At 45.3% G+C, this 26838-nt stretch overlaps 1 protein-coding gene across 1 annotated transcript in view; it reads left to right on the forward strand.

The window, feature by feature from the left end:
* MTREX (Mtr4 exosome RNA helicase) overlaps positions 1-26838 on the forward strand; it is a 780177-nt gene that overhangs the window by 233252 nt on the left and 520087 nt on the right. Inside the window, exon 11 of the mRNA XM_085631304.1 lies at positions 16029-16160. Within this exon, the coding sequence (XP_085487430.1) occupies positions 16029-16160 (132 nt within the window). The remainder of the gene's footprint in view (positions 1-16028; positions 16161-26838) is intronic.

Genomic DNA, 26838 nt, shown 5'->3' on the forward strand with positions numbered 1-26838 from the left:
ACCTCATCCAACGGGGTCTGACTCTGTTTTGAAAATAATTTCAAAACCCCTTATTACTATACTGGATCAAGAAGCGGTTAGTAATTTTCAGTACCAGGACTCTGGGTACTGAGCAAAATCCTGCTCAACAACCAGATACAAATATTCTTTTGATTATGTAAAAGATTAAACTCTCTGATTATTTGTCAACAAAGCATATCTGCCCAGGCCGCACACACCTGACGTTGTGCATGTTGAAAATCTAACATCTCAGCACTAGTCTTAACACTATTATTGTCATAATTGTGGCTTTGTGCATACTCCCTTGAATATCATTTGCTTTTGAAAAAAGAAAACAGCTGATACGTAAGTTAGAACAAACTAAAAATGTATAGAACACAAGGTGGTTAAGGAAGAGGTAGAAGCAGTGCAATATTTCATAACTCCAGGCAAGTCGAAGTCAGGATAAAAGTCTGTCGAAGACTGCATCGAAGTCAAGGCGGCATTCAACATTAATGGAGATTAGGTCAAGCAGGTCTTTTCAGAGTGATGCATTTAACGATTCGGACTTTAAAGGAACATACTTTTACGAGCAATTTGATGTATCGTAATTATGCCTCAGGCTCTCACCCCCATATACCCCACTGCAGGGTAGTTTAATCTTCTGCTGTGTCTGCTTCTCCTGTGGCTTATTCTACCACAGACGGTATTACATCTTCCGCCATCTTGTACTGCCATCTTGTACTGCATCACACATCAATTCATCGGAACACCCTAGAAAGTTTGCAAAGCCTACAGGAAGATAATGAAAACAAGGTGTTCTGTGAGTTATCACAGATCCAGGCATCATCACTCCTGATCTAGGTACTCAAATTATCACTCCTGAGTGACGAAGACCTACACTTTGGTCAAGATTGTGGGATCTTTTTAAGGAGTTTCTTGGCATTATGGAACAGTTTGTGAGGTCTTCCTGTGCAGACAGCTCCTGCACACGTCACTGTTAGTGAGTGGCAGGGGGCAGTTTCTGGCAGTGTGTAGTGTGCAGCCCGGACTTTAGTCTAGTTAGCGGGATCTCTGTATGTGTTGAGTGGCAGCGCCCACACTGTCAGGTAAGTTATAGCAGTGCCAATTCTAGTCAGGTGGAGGTGCGCTGAGGTGAAGCGTTTTAGCCACACACATCTTGCTGCTGAAGTCTTCCTCAGAGCCATTCTCAAAAACAACTTCCCCAAAAAAGCAGGTTTAAACAAATTAATAAATGGTTGACACAACACACGAGACTGTAGTTATTCAGTGTATTCGTATTCATATACCAAGGTTTTGCAATAATAGGAGAATTAAAGGGTGTTATACAAAAGTGAAATACAAGTGACTCCATGACAAAGTGACACAGCGTGATTGTGTGAATCTGACAAAAACAACAAATAACATGAACAGTGTAGACGATGATTTGGCAAGATATCCATTTTCTTTTTTACTTCAGCTCATCAGACTGTCTATTGTATTATTTGTTAGTATTTCAGGCTTGTTGGCCGAGGATATGGAAACTTTAGCATCAATATTGTCGATGTTTCGACCCTCATGATATGTGTTCCTATTCAACCATCACAACAGGTCTTCAGGACTACAAACGTGTAAACAGCTTGCATAACAAAAGGTATATTGGGTATCAGGCTGTGTGTTGCGTCTACTGTGTGGAATATCACAGGTGAGTGAAGGATCCTCTCACTTGGACCTTGATACTGAAAGAACAGCATATTACTTGATGTTCAGATTATGTGACTGTGACCCCATCCCGGCCAGGATGGATAGCAGAAAATAGATCAAGATTATATACAATCCTTAATTAAAAACACATGAAATGGATGCAAAACGGGATAGTGTGCTATATCATTTGCAAAAAGATAGCACTAATGTGAAGCGCTCTTACCTATCTTGGACCTTTGGTCTGTGTACCACTATCTCTAGTTTGTAAGAACTTTGTGATAAGTCCAATACTCCTTCAAGGTCCCCTTGGGATTCGTTGTGAAAAGATTTTAAAATGGACTACATTGCAAAACGGGTTTTAGATAATTACTGATGTGCAAGAGCAATCATGTAAGATTCTCTTAAAACCATTCCGATTGCTGCTCACCTTCAATCTTAACTGCCAGATTCGTGGTATCCCCTAGACAACTTACAAGGGAATGTGACCGAGGACGCCAGATCGATAAGTACTAGATCGGGACGGCGGCTGCTACGTGAGTGTGCACGCTGTACCGGTCAAACTGAGTGCAGTAAGGTGGCTGCCCGAGAAGTCAAGATTACTGCCAAATATGTGCGCGAGCAGTCAGTCGCGTTAAAGGTATGAGGAATTGCTACATTGTAACTGCATATGCCGTTGTCCTGATCCACGAGCGCTACAAAGTCACTGCGTGAGCCATCTGTCTACACTTACTCGGAGCGCAAGAAGTTCCTACAATGTATTGACATATGCAGTGTGACAGCGTGTGGAAACAAAGCTCCGTTTAAGGGGGTTGGTGTATGCCATCCAACAGTCAGCAATTCGAGAATGTGGCTAATCGCTGGATTTCCACTAAGAATTAAACATGATTATATTAAAATGTGGTTTATCAGCAGTAGAATGTTTCTAAACGATATGCCCCTCTACTCAAGGCAAATGCTAGGGACACCGTTCATTATTACAACACAAGGCAAAAAGTAAAAAACGGTAGCTGATAAATAACTAGAACAGAAAAATACAGCGTTAATAATCACAAACTAATATACAATGCAATGTTGCATTACATTGTGTGTTGTCCTAATGGCATTTTAATTCCTGCGTGTGGACCGTACATAGAAAGTGTGCTGGGGACAGCATGAACCATTTAAAAAGACAAAGTTTGAACAATTCAATTACATCTCTAAGTCAAAATTCAGTTGTTTATTCATCTAGGCAGTGTGTAAAAACTTTACACAAATATCACCAGCCATCTGCCAGCTCAGCCTCCTCGACGTTCCCCTCTTCATCTTCACTGGACAGCACTTGAAGGATGGAGAAGGGGGACCTTCTTGGCTCCCACAGGGGATCCCGCCGATTAGCACCACGTGGTTGGAGAATGCAGTCACATGGACAACATTCCCTTTAAATTTTGCCCCACCTGATATCACAAGTTGGCACAGATGGATCCCACGAGAGGTGCAACTTGTGTTTTCTGAGGAACCCCAGCTCAGAGACTGCAAGGCCTGAGCAGAATTCATCCTGAAGACCTTGAAGACAAGACGTAAACAGAGCCTGGCGCACCACTTAATGGCCAATCCCCGGAGGAACCAGTAGGCCCTCAAGGATCTAGTGCTCTCCAGTGAAGATGAAGAGGGGAACGTCGAGGAGGCTGAGCTGGCAGAGGGCCTGGATTTGAAAACAAAAGAGAATCCTCTATGTTGAAAGGATCAAGGCCATAAGGAGTGCAACCAGAGATGCCGAGCAGGCCAAACGGCTGAAGGTAACCAAGGCACATACTCTAGACCCTGGAAAGTCACCTCGGCGTTGAAGCAATCGATGATGGAAGGTCGGCACAAACATCCAGAGCTATATGGGTGCTGGCCGAAGGACACTGATGGGGGTAAACTTTGGGGCCAATCCTCTACTCCATCTGCCGCAAGTGAAGGGACGAAGGTGAAGGACAGAGTTAAAGAGCAAAGAGCTGGAAGGCTTCTTCGACCGAATGATCGTTCGAGGTGTAGCAGACGACAACGGCTCTAAGCAGAGATGACGATTCTCCTTCAGCGAAAGGAACTCTACTCCTTGAAAGGGTTCCGCGTCCCTTCGAGACCCGCTGAGTTGAGAGAAGACCAACCTGTTCAAGGCACATAACACTGGAGCTACATGAAGAGAAGCAGGAGGAACACTTTAACTATGAAGAGTATGAATGTGCCACACTCTAAGGCCAGTTGCAGGATCTCCATGCCGAATCCCCCAGAGGGTGTCGATAACTACCACTTGATGCCTTTACGTCAGGAGGAGCTGTCTCATGTGCAATGGATTCATCAATAGGGCAGCAGAAACTACCAGGGCTCAGCTCGAGGAAGCGAGGGAGGACTCCTGCTTCCTCCTCGAAACACTGATGCCATTCCAGAAGACAAACCTCTACCTGCCTATGCTTCCCATTATCCTGGACCAAGGTAAAGAGGTGTTCGGGGAGCCAACCATAGTAAGGGCTGTTACCCGATGGATGGAGAAGAAATGCAAACACTCCTCGCAAGAAGCACAGTTAATCAGGGGAAATGTGCCAGTGGACTCCATTATAGTGGCAACAGCTAGGAAGAGGAACAATGCACCCACGTCTACCAGGTCACGACCAGAAAAGGAGAGCAAGGGAATGGATTGGGTGGAAAGAAAGATGGAAAGGGAAGTGGCTACGCAAAGGAGAACTGCAAAGTCGACCACCCCCCTCAACAACTATGGCCACCAGAAATGGGAGCAGATTGAGGACCTCATGCAACACCTCCCGGAGCAGTTTAAAACGAGGGCCAAGGCAATGATCCAGGAAGGCAAGAACATCGCCAATTCCTGTCTGAAGTCAGCGTTGGACGCAGAGGATACTGCTAGCAGGCAGATGTGCATGGGTACCACTCTCAGAAGACATACATGGCTAAGTGTCTATTGGTTCAAGGCAGAAGTACAGGCTTTGGTAGTCAACATGCCTCTCACGGTGGAAGCCCTCTTATGAACATCTGTGGACAAGGCGCTACAGCAAATAAAGGATATGGAGACTCTCAAAGCAATTGGAGCATTGCAGTTCAAGGCATCCTTTAGGAAAGGAGGAATGCCCACCAGGAAACCAGAATGCAGGAGATTTCCTCCAGGCTCACAACACCACCAACAGTAGGGCTTCGGCCTGCAAGTCGCACATCAGCCCTCAAAACAGTGGCAACACACAGCGGGACCGCCCTTTCGCGGGGAAACTAAAAGAAAGAGACCATCTCGCGCGGTAGGCAAGGGAGCAAACAAGTGACTGTGTCCACAACTCCGCCACATATTTTGTGTGCGATAGGAGGATTCCTCCAGAATGGAGGTCTATCACCTCAGATAACTGGATAATTAGCATAATAAAGTAAGATAATGGATAACACTCATTAAGACTGCTGTCCTTTTCCACAAAGAGAACACCATTAAGAGAGCAAAAACTCATATAATTGCGAGCCAATTAAAAAGTCCCTCCAAGTGAGACAGGAAGAGGTATCTACTTGCCGTACTACCTAGTACCCAAACAAAGATCCTCGCGAAGTCCAATACTGGACCTCCAATACCGAAACAAGTTCATATGAACACAACGTTTCAATGTGACCACTCTACAAAAGGTAAACCCATGCCTATGGAGGAGAGATTACAAGCCCACCATAGGCCTACGTGCACATACCAATGAATCAAAGGCACAAACAGTACATCAGATTTATCTTACACAAGGTACACTACTAGTTCAGAGTACTACCTTTAAGGATAAAATCAATACAAACTAAGTTCACAAAATGCCTAGCAGCAGCAGCCGCAGATCTCAAAAGACTGGATGTACATGTTACCCTTACCTCGACGACTGGCTAGTGAAAGCACGATCATGGCAAAAGTGCCAACCAGAATGCAAACACTGCAGCAGCTGTGGTTCACCATAAACCACGAAAAATCATCTCTATGTCCAGTGAAGGCAATCCTTGGAGTAACACTGAACTCTAGGTCAGCACATGCATGCCCTGAACCCAGCTGGGAAACTAGCATGCTTTGGCCTCCAGTCCTGATCACAGGCAGAAGTCAGATGAAAGTCAGATGACTTGTAGAGCTCCCCCTCCTCACGCAGTCAGTCCGGCTGCTTAGCAGATGGCAATTGTTAGGGTCTCATCCTCCCCTTCTTATAGACCTTTTTCAGACACAAGTGTGATTTAGGTTTTGAGTCTTTAAAGTTTTATTGGGGTTCTGCTTCTTTTGAAGTACAAACTCCTCTGCTCCCTGTTCCTCTTAAAAAGAAGCCTGTCACAGCAGGAGTGTCCCGAAAGCTGACAGCCCCACAACACAGGACAGAGGAATGACTAGAGTTCATACTTGGATGTCAACCACAGTGATAAGTGCATCAAAAGGTTAGCCCAGGGCCCCCAGCCCTACACTTCACTTAACAGCCCCCTCTCCTTGCTGAGATGTGCCCAGGCCCATTCCGTGTGACCTCACACTAAATTAAGGTGCACCCTTTGAAGTGTACAAGGGAGGCCTGGTCCTCCACTCCCCAGTGTGTGGTGTGTTCCACCCAGCTTACAGGAGTGAGGCAATCCACAATTCTGTCTTTGAGGTGGAAGAGGGGTGGGGACAAATTAATCACTACCTCCTTCTCTCCATGTTACACCGTGCAGGCCTGGGTCTCCCAAAATGGAACCCAGGGCCCTGCATGTATTGTACCCTTCACAGGCACACATTACATCCAGTGCATGTATACAGCATACACACACAGTAAGATACTGTATCCTCCATGTACTGTACAATTCAGAAGCACACATACATCTAACACTTGTATCTAATATGCACGCTTTGCCAGCTCTGTATCCTTTATGTATTGTACTACTCATAGACACACGTACATCCTGCATATCCATTTAATATGCGTGCACTGTACTCCTCACGTATTGTACTACTCACTGGTACACATGCACCCAGTACATGAATTTATCCTGCACCCACTGTACAGCTCTACATCCTTCAGGGACTGTACCACTCATAGGCACATGTACATCCAACACATGCATTCACCATGCGCACTAGTCCGCACTGCATTATTCCTCTATTGCAACCTTTCCAGGCACAAATACACCCAGCACAGTGCAGAACCTTAAAACAACCTGATGTGGGCCCAGGGTGATTTAAGCACAGGGAAACGGCTATGTCACACTCCAAATTCAGCCTGTACACGTGAAACAAAAATGCAGTATTTGAAGTTAATATGCTTACTACGTTAGTTAGCTGCAACTGTGTAAGATCTAGCTGCACATTCCTTATATCTAATATGAGAGCTGAGGACTCGGCATCATTTTAGGAGCTACCATGAGCAAAGTGCTATTGTGCAGATGAAGCTGCAACCAAATTGTAGACTGGTAGAACCGCACCGTTTAACAAAATGGATTATCTGAGATGTGCATTAAAACTTTTGTAAAGATTCAGGAGTCAGTTTAGGGTTTTTGTGCAACAATTCTAGACAAATCAAAAGTCCTGGATGAAAAGCTAACTTTCCAAAACAAATTAAATGCGAAAGGATTAATTCATTTATTCAATCAGTGGGCAAGTACTCCTGTCCATCAAGCTAACAGCAAATCTATGACCACAAATGCTCTTGGTCCCCTAACAAATGCACTAGTCAGCGTGCAGCTCCAGTTGTTTTAGTTGCAAACTTGACTTTAACGGGCCATAAGGAGGATTGCCCTTGTACTCATTCAGAAATTCACAAACCAATAGCCAATTTCACAGGAAGTAAGTAATCTCTCCAACTACCCCCACAATGTACCCGCTATGTTATTGTGTTGGAGAACAAAGACAGGAGAATTTCTTTTTTAAGAAAAGAAAGTGTGCATTGACAGAAAAAACATCCAGGGTAGTGTAGATACTTTTCACAGCCACCTGTTTCTTCATAGCTAGTTGGACATTTCACGGATTTACGTGCTCGCCGCTAGAATGTGACATATTTAGTGTGCAGAGCATGGGTTCAGTGTTCGCCTTAGGTTCACGTCTTTCGAACATCTAAAATAGTGTGCACTTAAAACATGACTAAAGATGTTCTTGTTTTCCTTTCTGTGTAATATTGACGGGCCGGCAGTGTTTCAGTGCAGTACAGCACTACCAAGACAAGTTGCCAAAGCCGTTTTTGGCATGGAATCTAGTGATATAATTATTTTGCCTTTGATCACGATTAACCATGGGCTTCTCTATTGTTTTTTCTCTGAAAAGATTAAAATGTCTTCAAAGACAAGCACTGCATTAATCCGTTTCAGTACATTTCAGGTACTAGATGAGGGGATTATGTTAATTAACTTCACTTTATTATGCAGGACACGGTGTTTAGGTTGGATCTAGGCATGTAGGTACACGTTTTTACCAAACTGGTTTAATGCATGCTGGGACAGGTAGTTTTAGAACAAACACAAGTCGGTTTTCTATTCTCTTACTTTTTAGCTATGGACTTCTTTCTTTTTCTCTTTGTATCTAGTTTGAACAGCCTCTCATAATTTGCATCAAGTTACCTCAATTTGATGAGCTCAAATCTAATTTGAAATCATTAAACAAGATATGTTTCCTTTTGATCAAACTGACCCATGATGAAGGGTCAATTGAGCAGAAATGCATTGGTATTGTTTTAATGGAGAAAATCACGAAATGCTTCTAAATATCATAAATGTGAAACTACAACATTCTCACAATATAAAGGATATTTCAAGTTAGGACCAACACAACTTTTTTTACTTTGATTTATTGTTTACCAGTTTTTGAAAGAAATGCTTCTGTTTCATGTTTGTATAGTCAAGACAGGTTGAATCTATTTATAATATATAGCCCAACCATCTACTTCAAAATACATCATAATTACAATACACATCACTCACCGCAGGCAGCAGCCTTTCTCTGGCAGGCTTCTTAGTTTCTCTCCTCTGGTAGGTGGGACCATCTGCCTCTTCTTTCTGTGGCAACTCTTCCAATACCTTATCTACTGTGGTAGATGGCACCTTTTGCCACTGTTGCTACTCCATCCTGCCCATAAACATAATCACAAGAAGCCCCATAGAGTCTCCACTTATGAGTCTGAACATCAGTTTTTCCATGTTTTTAAAACTCCAAAGCAAAGATCTAAAGCAAAGCTGGGCAGTCCTCCTTCAGTCCACCTTTCAACTCACTTGAGATCTGAGGTCCGGGTATTAGGGGTGTCCTCTTTATGCCCAGAAAATGCCCCCAGGGCAGAATGCAGTTGGTAGCCAATGGGCTACCAAGTTCACTCCCACCTGATGACCACTTCCTTTGGAGTGTGTGCACCTGGCTATATCAGGATGCACCATTCTACCCACTCTAAAGTTTGGGAGCCCCCTTTTCCTGTTGTGTGGACCTCACGAGCCCACCCCAGGGCTACTCACCCTTGGGGAAAACTGTTTGGGAACTGGTTTTCCCTTTTTGCTCCACTCGAATGTTATATATTTGTCCTTCAATTGCAGCTTTCTCTTTTGAAGACTGCCTTTTGTGACAAACACCCATGTCGTTTCATGCAGGAGGGAGGTAACACCTCTCTGGCCTGCAATCTCTCATTGTTCCCCTACCTGAGAGTCAAAGGCACGTCTCCCCAGGAGGGCAGAAAGCGGTCTTGTGAAACAGGCTCCATGTGGCCCAGGAAGGCACCCTATTTTTAAAGACAAAGTGGCAGCTTTGTAAAAGCTGCACACTATAACAAGTTGCATTCATTTCGACTTGAGAATCAAGTCAAGCTAAATGTAACAAGTTGTTTGATCCCTTGGAGAGTCCACTTTGGTCGCACCGTCCAGGAGTTAACACGGCTGATGGGACAGTATGTAATCCTGCACTCACCATTCCGGTTACGAAGCCTTTACACAGTAAAAATGGCAGTTCTGTGGGTTTTTTTTAAGAATGGGTATAACCTGCACACCTACTTTATTACTGAATAAGATATTGTAATCTAAGTATTCTATGTTTTTTCAGTGTCTGCTACCTTGTGCCCTGACCTGCTCCTGTCAGGCTGTAATGTCTACAAAAGAATGTTTACAGATCCTGTCACATATAACAAGGTGCACTACTTGAGCCGTTACGTTGCAGTATGTTGAAAACAACTTTTTTTTCTTTTACAAAAATTCAAATGTTCAACTAATTTTAGGAGTTTCTACTTTGCCTATTCATGCATAGTGCATCCATATATTCCTTATGGCTAATCAACCAAATGATAAACAAAGAAAGAAAAACATTATTAACAATGCTCGATTTTCCAATCAACCTTTCGTTGATGTGACATTTATTTAACAATTCACACTTCCTACATCACATTAAACAAATCCTATTTTGTGCCATGTTCCCAATGCCTTTCGGGAAACCCTTCATCAATGACAAATACCAAATTTGCAATTAAAATATGACTCCATTGCATAATTGTATATCAGAGCTTTCAGGACAAAGACCCTTATTCCAAACACCTGATGCATTCATGCTGTTGCTCGCAAGGCAATGCTTCCCTCGTATGTGTTAAACAGCAAACAAGTGCCAACCCTTTATCTCATGCACAGTACTCCATGATGCCACTAAATCATGTGCCTTTTAGTTGAACCATTTACCTAATTGAAGTGCAAACTAACTTGACACCCTTAAATTGTGTGAATAAAACAATTTAAAACAGCATCTAATGAACTAATACCTTCCCGGTCCTCTGTAAACCTTGACTGCCAATATGGGAAATGTAGCTGTAAATACAAACAAATGTGCACTTTACACTACTGTCCTATTTGTCAAACCATATGATTAAGAAACATACAAGTTTCACGCTAAACATCACTTACTATTATTGTCTTGTTGCGTGTTTCCAAATCTGAATGAGAAAACAAGTTACGTGAGTAACTGTCCCATAATTTAACACTCCCCCAGCTTTCCTTAGTCCTCTTCCTTATCTGCCATTATCCCATGGACATCTGCTGTTCTCTATTTAACACTGCCACTGATGTCTCGGTAATCGTAGATCTAGAAATCTGTGTGGGGAGACAAATCGTAATCACAAGAAGTTCCGCAGCCTGTAATGCTCAATACTTCCTCCGTATGCTATCTGCCACTTACTTGGAGATACTGCCTGCTGCCAAATCTTCACTTCCTTTGACGCCAACGTTTGATACCCTCCTCGATGCGCCATGAGCTATACGTCAACGTTTATGCATTGCGCGTACGTGATGTACTACCACAACCAGTGTAAACAGGCTTCCTGGTCAGATAAACTTTGTTCTCTAGGGTGAAATTACTAAACAATGTTCAAAAGGATTCATCTTGGCAATATCAAGAAGTGACGCAAATGTGCCCTCCAAAAACTAGTGTGTTGTGTATATAAAGTCAACCTTGTGCTCAAAGGTGACTATGGTGAAATGCCTAGGGGTTATATGCGCCCTTTCTTAATGTAAGTAACTCCTATCACAGATTATACCGCACAGTCTAGGACATAGAGAATCTTGAGTGCCAGTTTTAGGTGCTCAAAACAATGATAATAATCTCCTACCCCAATGTGTTTAAAAAAACAATTATGTACGACCAAATAACCCAAAAATCCAAAGGTCAAATATATCAAGCGTCAAACAAGCCATTTGTCTTTTGTGCAACAGTGGGAATACCTATGTAGTAGTACCTAGGGTCATCCATAAGTACATAGTATGTTAGACAATTTAATTGGAAAACATATGTCTTGTAACAAATCCAACCTAAATACAAAATGCCTTCTCCAATTTTACAGAAAACGAATCATTTCTATGTTATCATTTAAATCAAATGGTATTTGGTTGTTTAAGTGCCTTATCCAATACGTTTCCCTTTGCACCAACTGCTGATTAGTGTTCCACTTTGTCATTCAGAACTGAGCAAACATTCAGTACCACATGTATGTGAATGACATTAAACTATATCTGAAAATCTCCTCTCAAGAGGACATTAAATGCTGCACTTGCACAAACCCAACCATGGTTAGCTCAGAGCCATCTCCTACTAAATACTCTCAAAACAGACATTCTCTTGATCTCCCCACCCAATCACTCGGCTGCTACCCTTGACTGGATTAAAGATCTCACTGCTCTGAAATGCACCCCCTCATGTTGCAGACTCTGCCAAATGCTTAGGTATCACCTTGGATAAACACTTAAACATGGAGGCGCACATCAGTGCTACTACTGGGGGAGCAAATTTCCAACTTAACACACTGAAGAAAATTAACCCCTCCCCCCGAAAACCTAAGGCCGGCGGTTAAATCCCTGATTAGCTCTAGATTGGAATATGGGCTGGTGACCCTTGCTGGATTCCCAAAGCTAGCCTGGCCCCACTCAGAGCTTCCCTGAACGGATCAGCTTGACTCAAAACAGGCTCGAGAAAGTATGACCACATTTCCCCCGACCTTCTGCAACTTAATTGGCTATCTATTGAAGCCAGAATCCGACTCAAGACAGCTTGCCTGACTCATAAAGCCATACACTACAACACCCCGTACTACCTGGCTAATAAGCTTGAACTACCGGGCTCCAGCTGGAACCTTAGAAGTACGTCCACCCTTCTCTTGAAACCTCCAAGATTCAAAAAGAAAAGATCTTACAACCGTGCCTTCACTGGTCTTGCTCTGAGAATCTGGAAGTCACTGCCATCCGAGATCAGATCTAATCCTTCCACTACATCCTTTTAAAAACTGGTCAAACGACTACTCCTGAACAAACGTTAATTCCATCATCATGTGATCATGCTCTTGTTTTTATTAATACCCAAATTCTTGTTGATCTACACTGATGCATTTTATTGTATGCTTTTATGTTATTTTTATCTAGTCCTCTATGGTTCCTTAATTGCATTAACTGGTGAGTTCGCTCTTGTTTTAGTTACAATTTCGCTGATTCATATTGCACTTCTCTGGTGCGTTTTATTTTATGATGATTTGCTTTTCATACTACTAGGGCACCGTTATTACCCCAACTCTTAACCTGAACGATTTCCACTATGTTGTAATTTCACCTACTTGCACATTGTTTGTACCCTTGCTTGCGTCACCTCTGTACAGCTCTCTGATACCCCTATGGGTCTTGTTCGCACTCTATAAAAATATTAAAATAAATAAAATAGTGTCTCTGTGGTGCTGCGATAATTTTTCTAAAATTGTGAACTTATTTTGCGATTTAGTAGGTTTCATTTCTACCCAGTGGACAGCTAGGCATGATTTTGTGTTGGCTGTACCAATCATGCTTTTATGTTCAGTGAGTCTGATTTTTATCTTTCTCGATGTTCTACCAACATACACTAATCCACACGGACATTTGATGGCGTAAATCACCATTTCAGAATTGCAACCTGATGTGTCTTAATTTGATAGCATTGCCAGTATGTATGTATGTGGGTGGGTGAATGTATTCTCTGCAATCACATTGCCACAGTGACTGCATTTAAAACATTTGCGCATACCCAGAGTTTGAGTAACAGCTGTGCTAGATCTTTTTTCTTTTTTAATTCTCTTAGGTTTTTTGATCGAGAATGTGCGAACATGAGTTTAGAGGTGAACACTTCTTGAAGTCTAATTCTTGTTCAATTATCTCACATCTTAATATGCTACGTTTAATTGCTGGAGTTGCTGTTGACATTTTTTTTAACAAAAACTTCTCTTTGTGTCTTGGTGATTTTTTTTAACAATTCATCACGCTGCATATGTTGACCCTTTTGTTTTGTCGTCTCCAAATCTTCAGGTGGATAACCTCGCTGTTGGTATTGTTGTGACATTTCTTCAATGTTGTGATCACATATGTTGACAGTGAATGTGATTCTCTTAATCGTAATGATCTCCGATAGTGGTAGGTGATTCTTTAGAGAAGGTGGATGAAAACTTTGGAAATTAAATGCGTTATTCCTATCGGTCGTTTTTTTATACACTTTTGTGTGCAATCGACATTGTTTCAGTTCAATTAGAATGTCTAAGAAGTTAATGGATTCCTGACTTACCTGTCGAGTGAATTTAATACGAGGGTTATGCTGGTTCAAAATGTCGAAGCGCTTTTCCAATTGTTGCCTGGAGCCCTTCCATAAAAGTAGCATGTCGTCAATATATCTTTAAATATATTAGGAGATTGTCTTTACACACCTCCTCTTGTAGAATAGATTGGTCCTCATACTTGGCCATAAAGATATTCGTATACGTGGGTGCCCCCGAAAAACCCATTTATGTCCCTGTGCCCTGCAATAAACATCCCCCCAAGAAAAGTAACTGTGATACAAACTAAAATGTAATGGCTCCAGCAAGATGTTCTGAAAAACCTCATAATTACTCTTAAGTAACATCCATTCCACTTCCTCTAAACCTTTGAGTGCGGAATAGAGTGCAACTACATCAGTCGTGCACAGCCAGGTGTTCTCATCTATTGCTTCTTGTATGTTGGTCACTTTGTTCAAACAATCCGTGGTGTTTCGGATATATGATACCCAAGCTTGTACTAGTGGTTGCAAAAAGTGACCTAAATACTTGCCTACTGGCTCATGTATCGATCCACATCCTGCTACAATGGGTCGGATAGGCGGGTCGTGCTGATCTTTATGCATTTTCGGTAGCATGTATATTTGAGGGCGTTGTGGATGATCTGATATCAAGAACCTTTTTGTGTTTTTACTATCAGAACATGTAAAATTACATTTACTGCCTGTTTGCTATGTTGCACCCTGCCTTAGGACTCATAGGCCTGCCAAAGAGGTGACTTATACAGATGGACAGGGGAAGTGGAGGCTTTACCACTGCTTTAAATGGCAAAGTCGGGATAGCAGTGCATTATTGCCCTACCAGTACGCAGTGGCGGACTAGTAGACTCGTTTTACTTGGGTGTCCTCCAAGGTGGCACAACCAGTGCTGCAATCTCTGAGGTACCCTACTAACGTACATTACCTGGGTGCCATATACTAGGGACTTACAGATACGTTTGCCATTTCCAATTGGGTTTCTACATACACTTTAGGGTCCGGGCACTGAGGTCTGTTTAGCATGCCTCGGTGCACTCTGAGTTGAAAAACCAACAACATCAGTCCAAAAACGTGGAGGTGATCACACACAAAAGGCTTTTCTTTACATAGCCATGTTCTCAGCTCATTGTTTATCTATGAACCTAAAATTCACTTTCCAACGTGGTTATTTTATATTCCGCACATTTAACATTTATAACCACCTCCCCATCTTGAGCTTTCCAAGAATAAAATAATTAATGCTCTTCTATCTCCTCCTCTTTGTAAGTCATTCTATCTACTGAATAAAGCTCTGCTCATGCAAAGGTCTTCCTGTCTGTTACTGCCTTCTCTTGGCTACCCTTCAGTCTTGTTAAGTTTGACGATATGTTTGACACTATTCGACGCACAGCTCCAACAAAGACTGTTCTGTATGTCACTGCCCTTCTTTTGTCAATTATGAGTCCAAGACAACAGTAGCTCTCTTTTTTCAATAACTGGGATCTCAGAGGTCCAGAAGAGGTGATCTTTGCTTTGATGCCAGAGAAGGTTGACCCAGGAGAAGCTCAGGGATTTGGAGACGGTTTGCCAAAGCTCTGTTCCACTAATTTTCAAAATGTATGTCAGCATTGGTAATCGGGAGCTAGGTCAAAGTGCTGTGAAAGAAACTCTGGTAGCATTTGCTCATGAAATACGCCAATTAACTGTTTGATTAACATTATATAAGCTGACACTACTACTAGTACAAAAGGTGTGTATGATCTAAGGAGGTGAGATTGCAAACAATGTCTGGAAAAAACAGCAAGAGCATTGGTGTCTGCGTTTTTGGCATGTTTTGACAAGGGGATAAAAAGCCATCTTCCCATTTGAACCAATGACCTGTTATACAAGATGTGGTCTCTGGAAGTTTGTGCGACGTTTGGAGCAGCACAGCAGAAGTTGAGGGGAATAGATACAGCTGTGAGAAATAGGCTGAAATCGGGAGAACCAGCCTGTCAAGCTGGACATTAATTCTTTAACTATTTTCTAAACAAGATATTTTCTGGATTTATGTGAAATCTGTTTATGAAGGACTTAATTTTCCCAAGCAAATATTTTTTTGTTTTTAAGAGTAGAGCACATTTATGTAGTCTCATCAGCCCCATCTGCTCCAGTGTTCAAATGCCATATGTTTAGAGCATTAAATTGATCTGGAACACATTTAAATAAATGTCCCTGAATATTTGCCAACTTTGATTTGCCCTGAAATAAGTGCTTCATGTGTCAGTTTATGTAACTCAGCAATATATTGTCCTCTTGCTAGAAGCTCTAAATAATTACTCATCATACACTTTTTTTTTTTATGTTTCAGGTCCATCTAATGTATTTAAAATTGTGAAGATGATCATGGAAAGAAACTTTCAGCCTGTAATTATCTTCAGCTTCAGTAAGAAGGACTGCGAGGCCTATGCACTACAGGTTTCAAAGCTTGACTTCAACAGTGGTATGTATGGATGCTCCTGAGCATTGTTTTTCATGTACAGTCTGGTAAAACGTTTGTGGATACCTATTAGCTTTTTCTTCACTGCTATTGCCTGTTTTTTCTTATTTTGGTTACTTGTTTATGTTCTAGAGCACTTTGGTAAATTTCCAACTTTAGTTCACTCCGGTTCTTTGTACAAAACAACGTTAATATGCCTGCTTAAAAGCATTTTCCCTTTCCAGGCCTACAAAGGGGCACACTGCTGTGCCTGGCTGCTCCTGGACATCTTCACTTGGAAGATGCACTAAATTGCATCAGCACTCTCCCAGCTGGTTAATTAGCACTATCTCCTGGCTGTCACACCATTTGCCACCCTCTTTATCTGATTAACGCATTAGTACCATTGTCTGTCTTGCATATCTGTTAGGGTCACTGACTTTACCCATCGGGTAGCATCCAGGCCTGGGCGTTGTTTGTGGAGTTTTGCTACGCGGAACTCCGCGAAGTTACAAAAAAACCCACAATGTTCCGTGAGTGTCGGAGTGCAATGCGAACTGCAGTTTATGCTGGTTTTCCTGCAGCTCGCGTGGAAATTATACCTAAGCGGCAGCTTGCTCTCGCGAACTTCACAAACTCTGCTGCACATCGCAAAGCGGAGTTTTCTGCGCTCTGCGGAGTGCAAAAAAACTCTGCGAACGGAGCGAAGTTCACCGCCCAGGCCTAGAAGCATCATCTTATCCTAAGGCTATTTATCTGTACCCTCTGCTTCGTATTGCACACACTGAGTAAATTGCCTTCCTTTCTTTTTTCCATTCTTTTCTGATTTAAGATGCTTTCCAAACTTGTGCTTCAAATTTTCTAACTTTGGCATACCTGGTTGCAATAAAATTTAGCTTGCCTTTCCCTTTATAATTGTAGAAAACATTCATATTGCAAAATGTAGAGTTTCATATGAGTTTTTCTCAAACCGCATCGTGGTGCAGTTTAATATACCTTTCGGACACATACTTCTAAACCAGATTTGATTGTTTTTTTCTATTATTCATCTCTTATCATACATATTCAGGATTGTACATGTAGTACTGCCTTTATATAAGCTGGTTCGTCTTAACAGTAATACAAACTATTCCCTTCCCTCCCCTCTCCCCCCTTGAGTTGCACTCGCTTCTGTAGAATTGTCCAGCCGGGTAGTGTTCGCGTGGCATGGGCCTCTTCGTGTCCCCTGTCACTGTGGTTTCTCATATAGCAGAGTTAATGCCCTCTGGCTGGCTGTCCTCTATTCTGTCTGGCTTTGTTCCTCCTCTACCCGGTTAGGTGCTATGGGCTGCAATGGCTCTGCCTTCGCCTCCTCATGCCTATTGGCTGCCAGTTCTCCTACTAGTCGTTCCCATGCTCTTGCCCATTTTGCCGATGCCTCGTCTTGCTTCTCTAAGCAGTAATCTCCCTTCCGCCATCGCCCATATTTCCAGTTCCTTTGTCCATGCGCCTACTCACTGTCCCCCTAGTGCTTTTCAATTCCTAGTTCTCTCCCGTTTAGCCAGGACATAGGCTAGGTCCTGGAATTTCCCTGTCTTTTTTTTTGTTTTTGCCGTATGCGGAACCATCCTAGCAAATGGTGTTCTGGGGTTTGTGGTGTTTCTTTATCAAAGATATTTCCTGTGATGTGCTGAATCTCCCCCCAGAACGCGCGCTGGGTAGGGCAATCCAAAAACATGTGCAGTATATGTGCTTCCTTTTCCCCACATCTAGGGCAAGCTGCTGTTTCTACTCTGAAATATCTTCTAATTCGCATTGGATAAGAGATTGCCTAATGGAGAACATAATAGTTTATTCGTTTGAACCTTGTGTTCCTGGACACTTTTTGGAGTCCTTTTCACTATAAACAACCAAGTCCTCCTCCCACTGCAACCGTAGTCGCTCTTAGGGTTTCTGTACATCCCGGCGAATTGCCCTTTAGAGGCAGGAAACCGTTTTGATCTTCCCTGCCGACTGCGCGACATAACGACAGCCAGCAAGCGCTCTGGGTTCTGTAGTGCCCGTACCCCAACTTTCGCATTCTCAGTGTGAGAGCTCTGTGCATTAGGAAGGGAACTCCTGGCAGGTCAAATTCAGTCTGGAGCTCTTCGTAAGGAAGCAGTTCAGAGTTGCGGTTGAGATCCTGCCCAGTGTCCTCCCCCCACCCCCCACCCCACTTCCCTGTGGGGGATGTTATAGCAGGGTTATGGTATTATCATGAGAGTAAGGGCACTCTGCTACCAGCCAGTCTCCAATACCTTGCCCAGCCTCGCATCACCACCTTGATTTAAGTTGTGTCCCCCACAGAGCTCCTCTGCACTCTTAACGTTTTCGCAAGTGTCTGGCGGTCGGCACAAAAGGGTGCTGCGCTCTGTCAGGATTCCTCCCAGCAGCTAGCCACTGGATCATCCAGTTAAGTTGAGCTGCTATGTAATATGCTTCAAAATCCGGGACTGTAAAACCACCCTCTGTTGTGCCACGCTGCATCTACGGCCCACTTTCCATATGAAGGATATAATCATCGAATCCAGGTCTCTGAATATCGCTCCGGGAATCCTCACCCGTAGGGTTCTGAAGAAGTACAATAGCTGTGCAGCGCCACCATCTTCAGTATGGCTACTCGTCCCGTGACTGATAATGGTAACGACTTCGAGAAGTCCATAGAGTAACGAATCGAGCGTATTGTTCTACCCACATTGTCCAGTGAGACCATGGTACACTTTTACCCCTAGGTATGTCAGACAGCTGGGTTCCCACTGGAGGCCACCCAGATCAGCTGGTGGGGTCTGTTATGCGTTATAGGGAACAACTTTGATTTCTGCCTGTTGACCTGGAGGCCAGATACCACATGCCTACCAAATTGTTCCAAATACCAAATTGTTCCAGCATGGACTGCGCCCCTTCTAGATCCGTTGTCTTATCTCGGAGGATCAGCAGCAGGTCATCTGCATACAGGGCTATGTGGTGGCGCGTCTCTCTAATCGTCAGACCTCTGCTCTTTTCTTGCCTGGCAAGACAGAGGTTCCATAGCAAGGGCAAACAGTAGTGGGGATAGTGGGCACCCCTGCCTCGTGCCCTGCTCCACTGCCTGTCTGATGGAATTAGTCTTCCCCGTTTACAACCTAGCCATTGGGTTTGTGTAGAGCAGATTTACCCATGTCAAAAAGCCTCCTCCGAGGCCCATCGCGGACATTACTTCATAGAGGAGTGCCATTCAAGACTATCGAAGAACTTCTCAATGTCTATGGCGAACACCGCTGCTTCTCGCCTATTGTAGTCCTTTGCGTCCATAGTAGTTTGGAGTCGCCGGATGTTTGTCTGTGTTTCGCCCTGGTACAAACCCGTTCTGATCCAGGTGGACCAATGTCGGTGTATCAATATCTTACTTAATATCTTGTAATCCATGTCCAACATGGAAAATGGCCTGTAGGCCGTGTGGTTCTGTGCCGGATTTCCTGGCTTCAGCACCGGGACTAGGAGGGCTTCTCGGGTGCTTTCCGACAGCATCCCTGTTTCTCGGGCTACAGCATATAGCGAGACAAACCTGGGGGCTAGTTCCTCCATGTATGTGGGATAGAATTCTGCCAGCAGTCCATCAGTGCCCGGCGTCTTATATGCCATATGTTTGATGGCTGCCCGCACCTCCTGCAGTATAACCTCCCTCCCTAACTCTTCAGTCTCTTCTGGATCTAGGTGCCATAACCTTAGCCTCCCCAAATATTCTCAGGCCGTCATTCTATCGCGCTGAGCTCTTATATAGCCCAGCATAGTACTTAGCAAAGATATCATTAATCTTCTCCTGTGAATATTGTCTTGTGCCCTCCTTGTCATCCAACTCCACTATTTGAGAACCTTTGCCTTTGAGGTTTGCCAACCATGCTAGAAGGGACCCCAATTTGTACCTCTCTGCATGTGTTCGCTCTAGATAGTGTTTATAATCCAAGCACCTGAGCCTCTTGGTCTGTTTCGCTACCTCCTCTTTAGCCTCTTGGACTGTCTGCTGGAGCTCTGGGTGTCCTGGGAGTCTACGCTCTAACTCTGAAAGTCTCATCTGCCTCTTTGACCTCCTTGAGTGTACGCCTGACCCCTGTGGTTTCTGCCATACATTGGTCTTGCAGTTGCACCATAAAGGCATTCCACTCCATATGCGGAGAAGAGGCCGTCCGTTCATTATCAGTGAAGTATTTTGTGATTTTGGCCCTAATCCCCTCCCGAAACACCTGATCTTCTAGGACTTCTGGGTGGAGTCTCCAAGTAAGGATCACAGGTCTAGAGTGCGCCCACTTAAGACTTAATAGCACTGGGTTATGGTCTGAAATTGTGCGTGATAAATATTCTGCAGTGTGTACTAGACTCTGTATGTCTGCAGTGCTCAGTAAGGCATCTAATCTCAGGTGGAGCTTGTGTACCGCTGAAGAGTAAGAATAATCCCTGTCCCTAGGCTGAAGGATTCTCCCGTAGTCCAACAGTCCCTATTGGTGTTGCCAGTTGCCAGTTGCTGAATGCTTGCGATGCGCGCGCTGTCAGGAAATCTCGCAGTGGGTGATGAGACCTGTCTAGATGTACATCATCTACGTTGTTAGTCTCTCCCCCATCCCATTATCATAGCGACGATCAGGTATTGAGCAAGGCAGTGGTTTAATTGGGTAAAGAAAGCAGATTGCTCAGTGTTTGGGGCATATACACTCACTATGCTCAGTTCACGGCCTTCCAATTGTCCCCATATGTCCACATAGCTGCCATTCAGGTCCACTGTGGAGTCTACGAGCTGGAATGGGACCCCTGCCTGGATCCAGATCATTGCCCCTCGTGCATAAGCCAAATACTTGGTATTTTAAGCTTGCCCTCTCCAGCGCCTCTCTAACGCTATCTCCTCTTTCTGCGTGAAGTGCGTTTCTTGCAACAGAGCTATTTGAACGCCCTGCCTTTGGAGGTGAGAAAATACTTTATATCTCCTTGCCATTGTGTGCATTCCTCTAATAATCCAAGTCATGCATTTATACAGTTGTGTGCCTGCCATCTAGTATTGCATTAAAAAGTATTCATCCACGTCCCCCCTTGCCCCTGTTTCTTCAACTGGGACGTACTCCCTTTGATCTGAGACATAGTCTGTAGGCGGTGCAACTCAAGACCCTCCCTCTGTGGAAACTGTAAATAATTCCCCCAACTCCCACTCCCCAGGACAAGTAGGTATACGCCTCCCATCCAAACTAGTAAGTTAGTTCTGCAAGTGGCTGCTTGCAGATTTGTTAGGTCAGAGGGGGTGGTCCATCGCTCCTCCAGCCCTCATGGCCACCACCCAGCTCCTAGGCATCAGGAATTCCCTGCAAGCCCAACCCAATAGCAACCCCAGTACCTTGTCTCTGGGCCAATTGTATTGTTTCCCCCAAGATTTCCCTTCTTGGTAACCGCATCCACAGGTCTCTCGGATGATGCCAACAGATGTCTGCGGCGTCACCTCTGGAAGCACTGTGCTCGGGGTCTCAGACTCACAGGAGCCCTGTTCAGAGTCCGTCTCTATCACTGTATCGCTGTCTTCAGATGGCGCGTGCTCCTTGTCCTTTCCGCTTATCAGCGCCACCACCTTCATCACCTTTTGCCTTCAATTTGGGCCTCCTCCTGTGTTTGGGTCAGCGCGTCTGTCTTGGTCCTTTTTTTGCAGGGCCTGTCAACTCGTCGTCTTCACTGGTCTAGTTCCCGGGGTGGTTCATGTTCCATTGTGCGTCTCCAGCCACTCCCAAGTCTCTTGTGGAGTTTGGAAGAATTCTGTTCCATCCGGCGTGGACACTTGAAGCTGGGTTGGATAGAACAATGTGCATTTATAGTTCAGTTGGCAGAGTTTTTGCTTCACGCTCTGGAAGGAGCACTGTTGTCTCTGCACTTCTAGAAAAATCCAGAAAGACTCGTACTGTTGCGTTATTCATCTTGATATCTCCCTTTTGTCATGCTTGAGCTAATATGTGATTCTTGTCCCTTTACAGGAGCAGCTTCGCAACCACTACTCTTGGGGGGGGGGGGGGGCTCCAGGCACAGGTGTTCTCCCCGGTACTCGGTGGGCTCTCTCTAATGCATAGAACTCCAACAGTACTTCCAGAGCTATTTCTGTACTTCTCCAGTTTTCACGGTAGTCCACCATGTTGGTGCCTTCCGCTTTCTCATGCATTCCTACTACGCGAATATTATTTCTGCAGGACCTGTTTTCAGCGTCTTCTGTTCGTAGTTCAAGTGTGCGCACTTTTGTCTCCAGGGCACCCAACTGCTTCTTTATTGCTTCTATGTCTGGAGAAGTTTCTGCCAGCTGACGCTAGATTGTCGACACTCTCTCCGTCAGTTGCCTCTGATCCTTTCCAAGGATGCCCAAGTCTGTACCTATGGAATCTATCTTAGCCTCCCGTCTCTCTCTGGAAGTGGTTATGACCAGCAGGATGCCTTGCAATGTCTGGTCTTGTGGGCGCTCTGCTTAGGATTCTCATTTTCCTCCGTTGTTCTTTTGGCCAAAGCTCCATCTTTGTCCCGCTTATTTGGCACTTTCCCCATTAGCTGTGCTCTCAGCCCTCTCCTAAGCTACATTCGGGCTTTGCAACGTTGGGGCTGGGTTTCCCCTCAGCAGTCAGCCCCTTTTTGGGCACTCTGTCCTTGGCCGGCCCAGGCCTCTGCTGCCAGTACTCGTGCATTATTGAGGGCCAGTCTACCTTATTATTCTTGTGCGGCCTAGTTGTCGCAGCACCCGTGCTTCCTCGTGTGCACTGCTGTGCCCCCAGACACAATCCTTGAGTGGCCCAGCCCTTCGTCCCTCCTCCGGGCAATGACCTGGCAACGTCCTCGATATCAAGGAGAGCCCCCCCCCCCCCCACACTTTCCCGTCCACTCCAGAGTTAGAGGCCAGCCCCGGGCGCCGCAGTACCAGCACTTCTCTGTGGCACGGCGTTTCCACGTGTGGGCAACACCATCTCAGGCCCCATCCACCGATATTTCCCCTCTGCCCCTGCTGAGCTAGGTGGCCTCACCTCACGGGATCACGGCATCTCAGCGTCCCGTCTTTTCTCGCACTAGTTGCGCTTCATCATGCTGCTCCAGCAGCTGCCGTTCACCTCTTCTCTCGCACAGTCCTTCAATTATCACGGGGTAAAGAGGGGTTTTGCCTCAGAAAGTCCGTGCTCTAACTCTCGGGTCGGGCCTCGACTTGGGACCACCGTGGGGTCTTATTCTGCTTAAGGGGGCTGTGCACACAATCCGTCTAGTCAGTGGCTGCATCTCTCCTCTGCAGAGCGCACAGCAGTCCCCCTGTCCGTGCGGCTCAGCAGCGTAGCTCTCTGGTTCTTCCGAAGGGCGCTGCCATTTTGCAAGGCTCACGAGCGTGGCTGCCTCTCCTCCGATCAGCTTTCCACTGTCGCTTGCCCCGGCGTTTCGTTACTTCTGACAAAGTTTTTTCGTTTAGTCTTCTTGGGGGGGGGGGGGGGGGGGTGGTGTTCTCAGCAGGGTCAAATTATACTCCGTATGCCTCAGAATGTTTGCTGGATGGTGGCCGACTGATTGCAGCTCACGAGCTGTGCTGCTCACTCCATCTGCTATTAAGATCAAGCAAGGCTTGGATGCGTGATTTCCTGGACTGGACCACCTATATATTTTAACAACAAATAAGGTTTTGGCGTCGCTCACAACGCGCGCTTGATTTAAACTATTCGAGCCCGCACAATTATGTCACTTGTTGGTTTTAGCAATTGGACAAGCACCAGAGTATTCCACAGAGCTCAAATTCGCTTGACAATTTTAAGGTAGTATTACCCACGCGTCTGCCTCTCGTAGCTGAATTCATTGTGATGAGCTGTTTCGCTGAGCATATCCTGATCTAATACCCCAATACTGAATTTGTTTAAACTCTTCATAGCTTCATTAACGAAAGACTAAAAGTAATGACTCTGGACAACAGATTCATCTGATCAACTCCACATCTTAATTAAGGTACAGACATACCTTGTTTGGCCCTAAACTACTGGTGAAACATGGTGGGGTAGGTTTCACAGCAATGTCTGTTTTTAATTTTATAGAACCCAAGTCCGAGTCCTGAAGAGAAACGCGTTGGCTTTTTGAGCATGGGGTGTGCCACGAGGGAATTGGTTAAATAATACCCCCCTCTGTGTTGACAACACCCGCCAGTGTTATTTGTATCCCCATTCTCTCACAGGCATGACAACAGAAATGTGTCTAAAAATGAGCTAGTGTCCGCCTAGTGTACAATTTTTGAACGTAGGACTGGTTAAATTTCTGGCTTACTTACACAAGATATTTTTGTTTGTTTTCACTTATATGTTGTATTTTTTCTCAAAAATGTCTGTTCGAGGCATATGAGCTGCAGATTATACACTGTGCATAGATCGCCATCTGGTGTTGGGCCTGGATGTTTGCAGTTTGTTTTTCCTCTTGGAAAGTCTTTGGAAGTCACGAGTTCGGTGACTCCTCCCTTGGTTCGTATTGCGCATGGGCTTCGGCTCCATCCTCAGATTGTTTTTTTCCGCCATCGGGCTCGGATGTAATACTTCACGCTCCGGTTCCGAACTTTCCAGTTCAACGATCAACGCAAAAATCCTCGCTCATCGAGCTCCTTCAGATAATAAATCATCTTACTTACCTTCTCTTCGGCACTTCTTCGATTCCGGTCGTCGACGGCAGCCTTCGGGCCTATTCCGGCTCCGGTCTCGGCTGATGGAAAGAACTCCCTTCAAGAAGTGCCCTCGATGTGGGTCCAAGTTTCCCCACACCGATCTTAATGAGGTGTGCAACCTCTGCCTCTCCCCTGAACACGAGGCCCGAGACTGTCCCGCCTGCAAGTCTTTTCGCTCTAAAAAGACTATTCGAGATCGACGGGCTAGACGCAACATGGCGCACTCCTCGACCTCCGCTCCAGTCGACATCTTCGGGGAGGACGTTGAAGCTCCGGGACAGCAGAACATCGAAGAAGAGGACGACGACCTCGTCGGTGCTTCTGAGGCCGACGACTCAGATGTGGAGGACATCACCCCGGCGCAGAGTGTCGTGAGTACAATACCCCCTCCCACACCGATACCCAAAAAGGCTTCGGTCACACCTTCGCCTTCGGGCCTAGGCAAGACCAAGGATACTGCTTCTCACACCCCACCTTCGGGCCCGGTAAAGAAGCCTATTAAGCCTTCCAGCAGCTCGGGCTCGAGCCAGCCTACCAGCGGTACCGAAAAACACACTTCGGCACCGAAGAAAAGATCGGCCTCCATCTCCACACCGAACCCAGTACCAAAGCCTTCGGTGTCGAAACCTGCCCTGCCGGTGCCGACCAAACATCACAAGGCCCTCGGCACCGACACTCCCGTGCCGAAGCCTTCTTCGGCGCCGACCAAAAAATCGGAGGTCCCAAAGAAGCACGGCTTAGACAAGCCTAAAAAACAGTCGGCCCCGAAAACTTCAGCGCCGACTGAACCACCAGTTTTGCAAGAACTTTTCACCAAGGATCCAAAAACTTGACATTTGACATTGTCTACAAAAAAGAGACACTTGGACAAACCAACTCCACCTCCAAAGAGGAAAGACACTGCTACCTCCCCTTTCAGAGTGCCTTCCCCTCCTCCTCCACCTCCTCCACCCTCCCCACCCTCCCCACCTCTACCCTCTCCACCCCCGCCTCATCATTCCCCAACCTTGTCTCCTGTCCCAGACGACTTAGGAGACCCATATTATGATCCAGCAGATGTGCCACAGGATCCCACCCCTACTGGATCTCCAGACCCATGGGACGACTATAATAATCCGGACATCCCAGATGTCCCACAGGATGTCCTTTACCCATCTAGGCCATCCCCACCTGAAGATTCCTTAGGTTTTCACCACCTATTACAAAGGGCGGCACACTACCACGGGGTGGAGTTACATACTGACCCAGTGGAGGAAGATTTTCTCCTAGACACCTTTGACAACGCACATAGGTCTACTGCCATCCTACCTATGTTAAAGGGAGTGATTAAACATGCACCGGAGGTCTTTAAAGACCCAGTCAGGGCCAGGGTCCTAAACCCCCGTATAGAGAAAAAATACAAAGCCGCCCCCACAGACCCTTCATACATTAAAGGCCCTGCACCATTGGATTCCCTAGTGGTATATACTGCTAGGAAGCGCTCATATTCTCAGGCGTCAGGCGAAGCACCACCACCTGACAGAGTCCAAGCTCCTAGACGCGTCAGGGAAGCGCACTGCGTCACAAGCCGCCAACATATGGCGTATCGCCAACACGCAAGCGCTATTGGCCAGATACGACAGGGCGCATTATGATGAGTTAGAGGCCATCATGCACCATCTCCCTGAAAAATACAAGAACAGGGCTAATGAATTGATCCAAGAGGGAAAAATAATAACTAATACCTCTATTCGCTGTGCCCTAGATGCAGCAGATACAGCCTCCAGGGCCATAAACATCAGTGTCCTTCTCCGTCGCCATGCCTGGCTCAGAGTTTCAGGTTTTAAACCTGAGGTGCAAGCCTCTATATTGAACCACCCATTCGACCAAGAGCATCTATTTGGCCCAAAAGTTGACGAAGCCCTCAAAGATGAAAAAAGATACTGACGCGGCGAAATCCATGGGAGCCCTACAGTCACACACTCCTAGGCGCTCCTTTCGCCGCTCTTCCTTTCGAGGCACGAGCAGAGGCTACTCCTCGGA

Source organism: Triturus cristatus, chromosome 2_1 (assembly GCF_964204655.1).
Source record: "Triturus cristatus chromosome 2_1, aTriCri1.1, whole genome shotgun sequence".
Lineage (NCBI taxonomy): Eukaryota > Metazoa > Chordata > Amphibia > Caudata > Salamandridae > Triturus > Triturus cristatus.